The following is a 12,901-nucleotide window of genomic DNA, read 5'->3' on the forward strand; positions in this document are numbered from 1 at the left end:
GGTTTTCAGAGGAAAATTAATTATCTACTATACTAAAGTTGGCTTTCAGACAATCTTGATAAGGATTTTTTTTACTTGGCATTTTTTGTAAGTTTTCCAAATGTAATCATTGTATTTTTAAGTTAAAATTATATAATTACTAAAAAAGTTTTGGATTAAACTATTTAAGACTTATCTACCACCTGGTTTGCTGTTGACACAGCTTGATTATAATCTAGATTTTCATAATGCTAAACAAGTTTTGATATAAAAATTTTGTGGCTATGCCGGGGAATGGTACTTTCCATTTACAATGTACCTAAGCATGCTAACCACTGGACTGGCAACACACCCAAATAGCTGTTTTGAATTGCCAACAGGATTTTTTCATTGAATATAATATGATGTCTACAAAGGATTTTTCAATTTGCTTCAGATGGAATGGATGGTGTTTGGTTATAGTTGGAAAGATGAATTTACAATGACGTATCTGTTTGAACACCTAATGTGTGATTTAATCTCCAGTGGTTGAAAAAGTGGTCAGTGCCCACGAAAATATCTACATTTTGTGTTGTATATTTTATGTGTCTCTATAGACTTATTTTAAGGTAAGCCTGCTTTCCTGTAAATTTCCTTAATGATTCCTGGTAAATATCCTATCTTTTTATCAGATAATGTGTGTTTTGTTTCATTAGGTCAGGTTAAGTTAAATTAGGGTTAGGTAACATTAAATTAGGTTAGGTTAGGTAGGGGGAGCGAGCTGGTATAGTGGTTAGAGCGTGGGTCTTCAGTCCCGGGTTCAAATACCGCCAAAATCACCATTGGATTTGATCTAAGTGAAAATGCCGCAAAACCTAGGTCTAGCATGAAGTGATATGAAAAAAAAATTAGGTTAAGTTATGTCAGATTTAACGTTATTACCTGTCATCAGCTGTATCCATGTTCTCCATATCGGCCACGACCTCTGCGAGTTCATCTTTGAGTTGCTGTAACAAACCAAAACAAAATTATTGAAGAGAATTTAAAATATTGAACAAAACTGTGAAAAAATACCCATACAGCTTCCTGAATAGACCTGGCTCATCCATACTAGAACTAACATTAAACATTAGGTAAGTAAAAATCGGTGACCGTGATTATTTTTGGTAAGGCAGCGTGATTCACTTTTTTTAACTTCATTTTCTTCTTTTATCAGAGATTGGAGTAACTGAACAAGAGCTTTAACGATAGGTACATAATTGTGAAGTAGTTTTCCACCCATTTGTTAAAGTTGTAGCCAGTGCACGATTAAAAAAACTACAGCAGCAAAATCAGTTTTTTTTTCAATACGCAATCTTTCATTTTAAATCAACTATCACAGTACAAAAACTAAGAGAAAAAAAATCTGGGTAGCTGTGAGGTCATAGAGCTCAACTAATGATAAGAAATATGTCGGTCCTGACATCCTGAGCAAGGTACCTTGAACCTTTAAGTGGTTCAAAACTGGCCCTAGTCAAATAAAATATGGTCCTGGCTAACAAAACAGCTTGTCTTAGCCAATGAAAAGGCTACATACGGCATATTACTCCATTACACTCATCCTCCACTATTTGGATTAAAATACCCAAACAATGAGTTGTATCTCCTTCTCATTTTATATGAGTAGAACACTGGCTGGTCTAATCCAAATAACACTTGGTTAGCTAATGGTTAGGTACTTCTTTATCCAAAGTTAATGAATGAGTATAATAATCACAATCATCCTTATGAGATTGAAACGTCAGGATGGATACGAATAAGTACAAATGCTTTAAATCGAGTACTGGTGATATTATTTACACTGAACTTCAAATAGCTCTACAAGAGGTTCAAGATCTTCACAAAACATTAAGATGCATTTGAATAGACATGGTTTCACGCATGGTGTTCTCAAAGCAAATCTGACAGAACAAAGTCAACTCCAAAAGACTTAAGAGGATCTGACAAACTCTAATTAACATCCAACTAATTAGATCTCTCTCTTAAGCCTCACTTTCAACTGCTTCTTTATAGCATCTAACACAAGTATGGTTTCTAAACTTTATTTTAATTGTTACATTGTTAATTTTTAAGGATGTGTTAAGTCTTAACATTATTAACTCTTTAAATACAAGGTAGTCAGGATGTGGTTTACAATATGATGTGTAATCTTAGTTTATTATAACCCTATCTAAGTTCATTTGCACCAGTTTTAAAACATGTTCTCCCATCTTCCAAACAAAATTCCTAATATAATGGTGGCAATGCACACAGTAAGGGTAGGTAAAAAGTACCAAAAAGCATTCCATGGTCGATATGCAGAGTTCTGTGACACACAGGCGAACTCTATGAGTGCACACCAGACAGAAACGGAATTAAAACCCTCAATCTTATGTGCTATCTTCCCTCAATCTAGCCAGAGAAATAACAGCTTAGACCTCTTTGCAATCAAACAGAAATAAAAGACATCCCCGAGCAACACTGGTAAGCCCAAAACTATTCTTAAGTAGCTACAAGGAACTAACATTGTCGTCTTAACATTTTTTTCTTACTAAATAATAATGTACTTTGGACAATTTTAGGGCAAGAGGTCCAAACCAATTTGTTTTAGACAGATATGTTGCCAATAATAGAACCCTAAGCTAGCACTAACCCTACATTATCCACCCCTACAGGGATAGTCACTAACCACCAGGCTAGCAACTTTTCACCAGTAATATCATAGACGACAATAAATAACACACAGTCAATGGTGAAAACACAAAGTATATTCCAGCACAAAAACTTATAATATGTCACTATTATACAACTTTCAACTTAAAGAGCGTTGATTCACAATCCAACAACTAATTTGAACTTTTTTTTACTTTTAAATTTTAACAAAATGAACAAATGTGATTTAATTTGACAATGGATTAGGTAAGATATTCTCAGTAATAGAGATACAAATAAAATGGATCGTAATCACCTTGTATACTGATTTCAATTTAACAAAAATCTTCAACTAACTTATTAGTCATGAGCCTGACAAGTATGACAATTCTATGGCTGCAACACACACATAAAGCAAGTAATATTTTACCCAACAAACCCCACCTGTTTGTAAGTTCCGGCCAAACCATTCTCTTCACCCTTTCCGATCTTGTAACTTTTGTTGGTCAACAACAAAGCCACACATGCCACGTATACATCCCCCAATGTCTCTTCCATGAGAGCAAACACCGACACAACTCACAGCAAAACTGTAAACCTCAACAGAATAAAAGCTAAAGAACGGGTAAGAGGCTAGTTGACGGTTCAAAATGCCGAGATAAACTGCTACTGAAGGTCCTAGCGCGGAACTTCCACTTGCAATGACTAAGTGTGTATTGTATGAGATGCCAATGTATCAAAATAGAATGATTCCCAGACCCAGTGGCAAGATCAAGTGGGCGTTACAGAGTCGAAATGTGAGTAGTGAGTTATTTTAATCAGCTGATATAACAAACAAGTGGAATAGTATATTTCATTACGAGGACCGAAAGTGGCATTTTGCAGTGCAAGCTTGAGCCACTAAACAACTTTGTACTTGTTGTTTGTACTTGAGTTCTTCACGTGTGAGGCGAGGCCGAGTATGAGAGAGCTATTTTCACGTACGATTCAAAGCCGAGGACGGGAATGATGGAGCAAGTGCCGGAAAATAACTTTCGGTACGAGTCGGAACGATACTTTTCATGATGCAAAAATACACAAAAACAGAAAAACAGACCTCAGAATATCTATTACAACTATTTTATTTCTCAATTAGGTTAATTTTTTTCAGCTGTTATTGAAAATAGTTACTTTTGTTGCGGAGTGATGAAATAGTATATTACGTTACTAGTCCTGAAAATAAGTGTTTACCGGACGAGTGTGGTCGTTCCCGTGCGAGACGAAGTCGAGTACAGGATTACCACACGAGTCCGGTAAACACATTTTGGACGAGTGACGTACGATAGTTTACGCCATACTACTAAATTTGTACAGATCCTTATATTTTACCACCAACTAGAGGACTAAAAGTCACTAGTCATAACCACTCAGAGGTTATGTATTTGTTTATAACTACTCGTTGCCACCCAAATACAGTATAATCAGCTGATTGGTGTCCGGTAAAACTCATTGCAGTACAGTAGTATGCAATGAAACCCCATTTGATTAAGCTGGCAGCAAACAGCTGTTTTTTGGACTAAATCCTTGCATGGGAAGTTCGTCAAAATAGTGTAGTGTAGCATAAAATATTTTGTTGTAATTTTTGTCAACTTGTGTTTTTGTTAGCATTGTTGTTTGTAACGAAAAAATGATCTTAACAGAATAAAACGCAACTCTTACTTTTTTACATCAGGGGCATTTGTATGTGTTTAGAGGAAACCCATAAACATTTACAAGAAAATAAGCCCAAACCACTAAAACTGTTTTGGTTATGCAGAGGATGAACCTGCTATTTCTCTTGCACTGAAGTTGAAATGCCAAGCACAAAGCCAATAACATGCCTTATCTAGTGTTAATATTGGCACTTAATGCATTCATAATGTGTTTGTAAAATTAAGGTTAAAAAACAAAAACAGACAAAACATAGAATGATTAAGAATAGATATTGGTACCTATTTTAAACGGACTAGTTGTGTGGATTTTCATACTACGCTACAGAAAAGCAAATTTGCTCAAAATAAAGATCTTTCAATTTAAAGTACTTTCTTCATTCTAGGGTTTTAGTAGCAATGAGAAGATTCTAAATGGGCTCTAATCTGGTAGCCATCAAGTCTCGGTGGCATTATTGAAATTAAAATCAAGCTCTTGCACTATTTTGGAGAGAGATCACCATTAGAGAAACTCTGATGACCCAATCCTGAACTGCTGCTATACAGTCATACATGTCATTGCTGGCCGTATAGGAATTAAACATTTTTAACATACTAAAAATCGCGTACATATACACCTGTATATGTAAGCGAATGAAGAGTATGAAAGTGTGACAGATCTGTACAGATAATCTCATGAAGGATTACTGTTACGGTAGGTAATCAACGATTAGCAGCACTCTTACCAAACCTTCAAGACACAAGTCACAGGCCAACTCTTAAACCAGAACAACTTTATGACATATCATATGACTCATAGCTCGAATGTAGAAAGTCTAAACAAATGGCTGAACAAATCAAACCCACTACCCAGTCATGTCACTCTCCATATAGCAAATGACATGTAGATATTGAATAATAAAACTTGCTGAGTCATTGTTCCTAACACAGCACCTGACAGTGAGGCTGCTTGAGTAACTCAATGACAGAGCTATCATAGTATTTGTTGTTTCAACTGCATAAAAACACAATTAAAATACTGGCTCAATTGACAAAATGTTTACACTACTAACAAGTTAATCCTTTGTTTTCAATTCAATATAAGTTGTTACTTTATACTGTTATAATGATTATTGCAAACATTTTTTTCCACTGACAAGTAAAACACAAGTTTGACCAGATCTAAGATTCTGCCGTCGGGTTGAAAGGAAAATTATCAAACAACAATGATTAATCGACATTATCCACTCAAAACATAATCACAATCATTCCAAATATCTGCGTACACTTAATTAAGTTTCAAATATATATCCATTTCATAAAAAAGGTTAGATAATGTTATACCGTAAGTTTTCTGAGGTTTGTTTGTCAACCAAGGATTTCAACATTAAGGTTCGTTTTCAAGCTAAACCAAGTACAGTAGTTGGAAAAATCCTCTTCATACCTGGACCAATGATGATTTGTCATATGTCAAACAAGTTTACATTACACTTTAAGTGAAAAAGGTTTGAAGTGTTCATAAACACTGAAATTAAAACATTAGTCACAGACAAAACTCCAGTCGCTGCCAGTATTATTGGACTTTTTTATTTATAAATAACATGATCCAGAGGCTAAAATGTTTAAATCCATTTACATATTATATTATTCTAAACTCATCCACTCAATTTATTTATTCAACCACCCACGTTAAATACCCCCCAATCCCTGGCATCCTAGGATCCTAGCATGACTGTAATGGCTAAACTCAATTCAGTAATGGACACACAGGAATTTTCCAACCCTCTATAATTGAACACAGCATGAGTTCAGTAACCTCCCTGCATTAGGCCATTAGGGGGTGGGAGTGTTGTTTACATTCTCATTTCATCCCCAAACCCTAACATTTCCCTCTCTCTAACATTTACACCAAACTCAGGGTGGAAATAAAGGTGTTCCAATTTGTGAAGTGAAATCCAACCTTGTGTTGTATGATCTAATTATTTCAGTTGATTTGTCACCTTAAATCTGAAATTAAGCCAAATTAAAAGTAATTTTACAGAATAGGGTACCCAGTTTAATTTAGTTCAATTTAGTTTGTTTTTGTAATTTAATAACCCCCCTCTTTTGTAAAGGTTATAGGAATAACATTATATCATCTTAGTTTTGGCTGCAATTATTTTAACTACAAGCTTTTATTTTAGGCTTTAAAAACTCTTAACAACTGATAAAACAAAAAGATTTACATTTTCTCTTCTCATTCTTAAATGCCAAAAAAATAAATATCCACCAATTATTATTAACTCTATTTTATATTATATATTTTTCATTATGTTGATACCAGACCGCCCCCAACATGTTTTGGGGCGCTGTGGGTCCCAAAAGATAATGGCACCCCTCTCCAACAACCTTTTTGAGGAATTTTTCTTGTCCTTGTCTCCCCAACAAAGCTCTTGCACTCCTGGACAAGGGCCCATCGGACCCATATACACTACAGTGGCCCTAGTTGATATTTTTTTTTACGTATTTCCTACATTCAATACATTTATTTTTAAATTTAAAGTTTAACTTTAATGCTAAACAAGCGTTACGATTGGGTTCGAATCATAAAATTTTGCACATAGAACTGTTGGAGTTATTATTAATTATCAAATGTCGAAACTATCATGACAATTTAACCCTCTCCCAAATGGGACTTGTGTCCATTAACTGACATGTTGTACATAGGGCACCCATTCCCCCCCTGTCTGTCTGTGGGAGGCTTCAGTCCCCCCCCCAGGGTGGTTTAGGGGTTGGTGACCACTAGTTACACTCTCTCATGTTACACGAGACTTTGCATGTTTCAGTCTGCGGATGGGAATTACAAGGAATTCGTATTTCTATTGAGTTTTTAGAGTTTTTTTGTTTGTATTGAGCTTTAGATTGTTTTTGAGTAGTTTTGTTAGACACACCCTTAATATTGCCAACTAAAATATACATATTGATTAATGGAAATTTAAATTGAGTTATTTGTGAATCTAGCGGTACAACTTACTGTAATCAGAAGAAAAGCTGGGTGAATAAATTGTATGGAGTTTAAAAAGACAGTTTGGACATTAAATTTTGTCTCCACTTTTTTTATTACACGGATATAAAATTATTATGTGCTCAACGAACTTACTCACACATAGAAGTTAGGATGTTTGGCAGCTAAGTGGCATAATTGAGGTGAAGGGATGAACAATGTCATTGTCTACAGCAAAATTCGGCAAACAAACCAACCTTTCCATTTACATGCTTTTGATTATCTAAAAAAAAATAGTAACTAATTTTTTCCCAACTAAAACGGTTTTTTGTTTGTTTATTTATAATATCCCATACAAATCAATTTAATCCATAAATGGACCATTTCATGTTGAATATTACAGTACTTTGTTAAAACAAACTTGTGCGCTAAATGTTGTTTTGTTTGCAGTCATCTTCCAGAGTAAAGAAAAAAGATGGGCAAATCGAACAACATTGACCTCTTATTTTCCTTGCTCTAGATTGGATGACAACTGAACCAAATAATGTTAAAGTGAGCAAAATAAAATAATCAGAAATCAGCTGTTTCTCAAACTAATTCTAGCAAAAAATTTCCACTTTGAGATCTGTAGAACAAATTTATTATCCTAAAAATATCATCTATAGTGCATTGTCATAGTGGTTTGATTTTACTGAATCAACATTTGAGATGACATTCAAGTAGGCAAACCAGCAACAAATGAGTCAGCAGCAAGGTCTCTGTATGACCTTGACCTTAGCCAACACTGACTAATGTACAATGACCAACCACTTAACTGACTACTGACTAGAACAATCACCAATGACCCAACAGTTAGTACTGACTACTGACTAGAACAATCAAACTCTTCACTGGGTCTCATGTTTCTTCCACGAACTGTTTGTACAAATTGAAATTTCAGATTGATCTATCACTAAGGTCACACTGACTACTGTATATCTGTTTCTAAACCACAAGTCCTCCAAGAAAGCAACTAAAATATCCCTATATTGATAACTAACAAAGTTTTTTTCTGAACTTGGTTTATAACATACTTAATGCAATTTTGCACAGTCATATCACATAATTGTGTTGGGTAGAACCATTAACTATGGAAACTGAAGTAAGACATACATATGGAGCAGCTGTAGTCCATTCTTTTATTAAATCGAATGAGCCACCCTAGTGTAATAAACTGAAATTCTTTTCTCATTCAGATTTTGTTACTGTGTTTGTTGATGTGGCATAAGAGATGTTGCTTGCAATAGGTTGTAAATTTTACAGCAACAATGTTAAAGTAACTCTATTGATAACAAATATTTACCAAAACAAAAAAAACTCAGTAAGACAATCCTTGAGTGAGTAAAAAGAAGGACAATCATTGACCGTAAGTGATTTTAACTACTTAACCGTCTTGCTTGACTGTAATATTGATAGTTACTCTCAATCCGTCTCCTGTGTCTTCAAACTTAGACATCACATCGAAGAAAACACATACAATAAGTTAATCACATTCTCATAAGAAGAAAAAAAAATAAATGCTGTTGTAGAAGTACATAGCCTATATACTTAAATAGTCTAGGCATATTAGGAAAGTTAGCGGAAAGTTTAGGTACAGTCCTAATCATCACTTTTCTTTATGTTTTTTGGGTCGCTGAACACGAATATGAGGTTTGCTGACAGATATTATGCCCGGAACATTGTTTATTTTGTGAAAAAGGTACATTATGATTGTGATTTCAAAGTGTTACAAAAGCTGCATAGAGACAGATTATGTACTATGTGAGATAGGGACAGACATCGGTGACGCCACAACAATTGTGCAAACAGTCTAGCTATACCACTTGTAACAATCTGTAGATCAGCTGTTTCTGTTACACAACCAGATGAATTACAAATACTCCAGCAATGCAGAAAAACGACAAGTTGTAACTGTCAATCAGAACAAAGTAGTCGACACTGAAAATGTTAACCACAACTTAGTTAAGTAGACATGTTAAGTAGAATTCTCGTTTTATAAAATTTGAAGCTTCTTAATTCATGTTTGTTTTATATGTAAGTTAAAGTGTGATGAAGTTAATAATATGTTTTTGTTTTTTTAGGGTTGCCTAATATGTTAGGCTTCATGCCTTACTGTTTGGTTATAAAACTAGAAAATTACTCATTAATTTTGTTTGTAATTAGATAGTTTTAATTAGTTGAAATAACATTGAAATAAGATAAATTATAAGGCCATATACCTTCACCTGACCAGATAGAACTGACCTTAAAATTTTCCTGAGCTGATGATCCATTTGATGGTTAATCTGTTAATCTTTAAGTAATTGTATGTATATACATAATTACATCAAGTATGGGTAAAAACAATTAATACAGACCCATAACCAATACAGCATGTCATAATAATCTGGTATATGTATACGTGAAGGTTGACTTAGGACCTATCTCATTAATTCCATTGGGTCCTATAATTGGAATACGAATTCTAATATTTGAGATGCATGAGAATAGAATTTCAGAAAAAAACAGCGCTTGTTCATATTATCAAAAACACAAATTTCACTCAAAAAATAAAATGTTCGGAAATAAACAAAAAAACTTTAAATTTTTAACTTAGAATACCGGTACTATAATCTTACAGTATTTTAACCAACACTGTTTAGCAATGATAAAATCCAATATGAGCACGAGTGATGACTCTTAATGAGAAATATAGGAGCTCAATAACCAACTTAACAGAGGAGGGGTGAAATCTTAACAAGCACTGGGACTCTTGGAGTAATAAATGCACCATAGAGGAGGGATTAATTAATCGTGTTTCAAGTGGGTAGGGCGGAATAAGGGTACATATTTTGTTTCTCTGAGCAAATACAACAGAATTCCAAATTATTTAGACATGGATGGATTTCAGCAAATATATAGATTTTACTGGTATAATGTCAAAATTAATAGAGCAAACGTGTTGGAAAATGTTTAAGCAAAGTAATATTAGTATTTTATCATCTTGAAAACTTTGCAATTTTATTTTAGAACGAAAATGGTAATATACATTTTATTACAGTACATACACATTTCCTGATTTCATAGGAACAAAATTCCTTCCTGAACTTCAGAACAATAAAACTAAAATATATATCACAAGTATGTTTACAAGATGTATAGTTAATTTTAAATGAAAAAAATAAAACTAAAATTTACATAAAATTCAATTTTGAGAAACAATTATTTTTGAAATAACTTTTCTCAAATATTGTAGTTCTTTGAGGGAAAATCAAATGTTTGGGTTCTGAATGCTCTAAATTCTTCTCTTAAGTATGGATTTCAAATTTGTCTCACCAAAGGGCAAAATTATCTATAAACAACCTGTTTTGTCCTACTTCACCTCCAGCAGTAATAAGTGCCGACAAATATCCTCATTCTTTAAAGTAACTTTCACATATGCTTTTGTTGAATTTAAAGTGCTCTAATAATTAAATGTTTACTCAATTACATTACCCTAGAATTTCTAGATATCAGCATAAGAAGCCAATAACCATAGAAACCAACCATAAGGTTCTGTATATCATTGATATCATAGAACAATGCTTGTCCTATCATGTCTGCTACCCAGAACAATATCAACATTTCCTCTGATAACAACTGATACAGTATCTCACTCCCACATGTCAAGCCTTTGACTAAAGCACATGACTTCTCTATTCTAGACCATGCATGATTGCATGGTTAAAATCCCACAACTTGCTAATGGTTTTGTATGAAGACTCTTCAACAAAGGAGCAACACACACACACACACACTAAAGTGCACACCAAGTGTTAGGGTGTTTTTAACCCTACTTTTTATGTTTTCATGCAATTTTTCCAGGTTTAAGTTTTATTTAGAATACATTCTCGTCATTATATTGTGGCTTTATTTCATTCTATGCACAGGAATAAGTGTCTCTTATTTTTGTAGCAGAATAAAATCGTAGAATAAAGAACCGTATATCAAGAAATTTCCGTGCAATTTATAATAACCCTGTAATCCTTTGATTCGAAAAATCAGTTTTAATATTTTACACAGTACCTCATATTCAACTTATACACAGCTACAGAGAGACTTTCAGTAATTATTGTAGTGTACCTAGCGAGAGGCGTTGGCCACTAGACTCATTGTGATTGTGTACATTGTGTCTGATATTGTGTCATTGTGTGGTGTACTCCCGTCAAATTGCTCCAGCTTCCTGCAGTGACAAAATTGTGTCTGTTTCACTCTGTCCACATTTAAATAGATAAAATTCACAATACTAATACTGGGACGGATTTTATACACCACCTTAATACTTTTGTGGTAACAGTGAGAATAACTATATCTCATATTAATGTATGAAATACTCACAAACCACCCTTTGACCATGAAACGGAATCTTACCTGTAAAAAGAAAAAGTGTTAAGAGCATGAATATTCGTTAGGCCTATTAAAAATATCAGAACCAATAAAATGAATTAACAAGGTCAGAGAGTATGGTAAATAGTAACCAAACAACTAACACATTTTGAAATACTGTACACCATAGGCCTTAGAAAGAAACAAAACTTGACTACTATTTGTCATAGTTGTGTTTAATCTAATTTTATCTATCCTAGACCTTAAGCAGTTTGACTGTAAATTCAAATTACATGATGAATCTCAAATCTCTGAAATATTTTCCCAGCTGTAACTTAGTAAAATTACATTATTTCTTTATTTATGTATAAGATATACTCCCAGGTCGGCATTTTATAATTTTTAGGTTAGGAAATAGTTACATCCAATGTACCAACGCATGTTAAACCTTCTATTAATAAACCTAGAATAAGATTGACAAGTAAATAACGTAGCTGACAGATATATGCCCGTGTTAAAGTACTATTAAACACATATTGACACTGTTATCTGTCTGTCTGTCAGTATGTCAGTTACTTCAATTTAATCTACCTTAATACACACCCTATCACATTGACACATGACTGAAAGAATCAGCTGTTTCACATGTTAGATGAGAGAATATGAATTTTTGTAAGAATCAGCTGTATAAATTTGCAATTGAATGTTTAAGCATTTGTATAGGAACTATGATGTAATAAATTTGAATGTTAAAACAATAAGAAAAGTGAACATTTGAATATTGGTTGGAACAAATGAGTGGACTTAAATTTACTCAAATATCTTATAGCCTATATTAAAATTTTCTTTTCTGAGTTTGTTTGGCTCTTCTACCCGACCGATTTTCATGATTGAGGTCTCAAATTGAAGCACAGATTTTACAACAAACATCGGCATAATTATATTTATCTACTAATCTACTGTATTACTCCACCAAAAAACATAAATTTGATTTATTTTTGAATTCTTACTTAGATTTAAGATGAATTTCACCAGTTAGAATGATATAATCCTATATATTTTGGTCTAAGAACCTTCAGTGAAATAGCGGCTTTCATTTGATATATTAGTGATTCAAATCGGACGAGTTTCAAGCAAACGCAAGGTGAACAACCAACATAAAAATGATTTTTTATAAGGTTTTCCTATGATTAAAAATCAATAGCTCCAGTATTGTTTTTGTTTTTTTATATGCTTTGGA

The 12,901-nt window shown here is 33.5% G+C and overlaps 1 protein-coding gene across 6 annotated transcripts in view; it reads right to left on the reverse strand.

Annotated features, from left to right (window-relative positions):
• Positions 1 to 12,901, reverse strand: part of LOC129004996 (cytohesin-1-like) — a 112,300-nt gene that overhangs the window by 17,767 nt on the left and 81,632 nt on the right. For 5 of the 6 annotated variants that reach the window (XM_054433735.1, XM_054433738.1, XM_054433737.1 and 2 more), the window contains exon 3: positions 901 to 965. In XM_054433735.1, coding sequence (XP_054289710.1) covers positions 901 to 965 — 65 coding nt within the window. Of the gene's footprint in view, positions 1 to 900; positions 966 to 3,072; positions 3,221 to 12,901 lie in introns of those variants that run through there. The other variant, XM_054433736.1, reaches the window with a different exon arrangement.

This window comes from Macrosteles quadrilineatus, unplaced genomic scaffold, assembly GCF_028750875.1.
Source record: "Macrosteles quadrilineatus isolate MER2022 unplaced genomic scaffold, UCM_ALF_1.0 Scaffold_14__1_contigs__length_3811126, whole genome shotgun sequence".
Lineage (NCBI taxonomy): Eukaryota > Metazoa > Arthropoda > Insecta > Hemiptera > Cicadellidae > Macrosteles > Macrosteles quadrilineatus.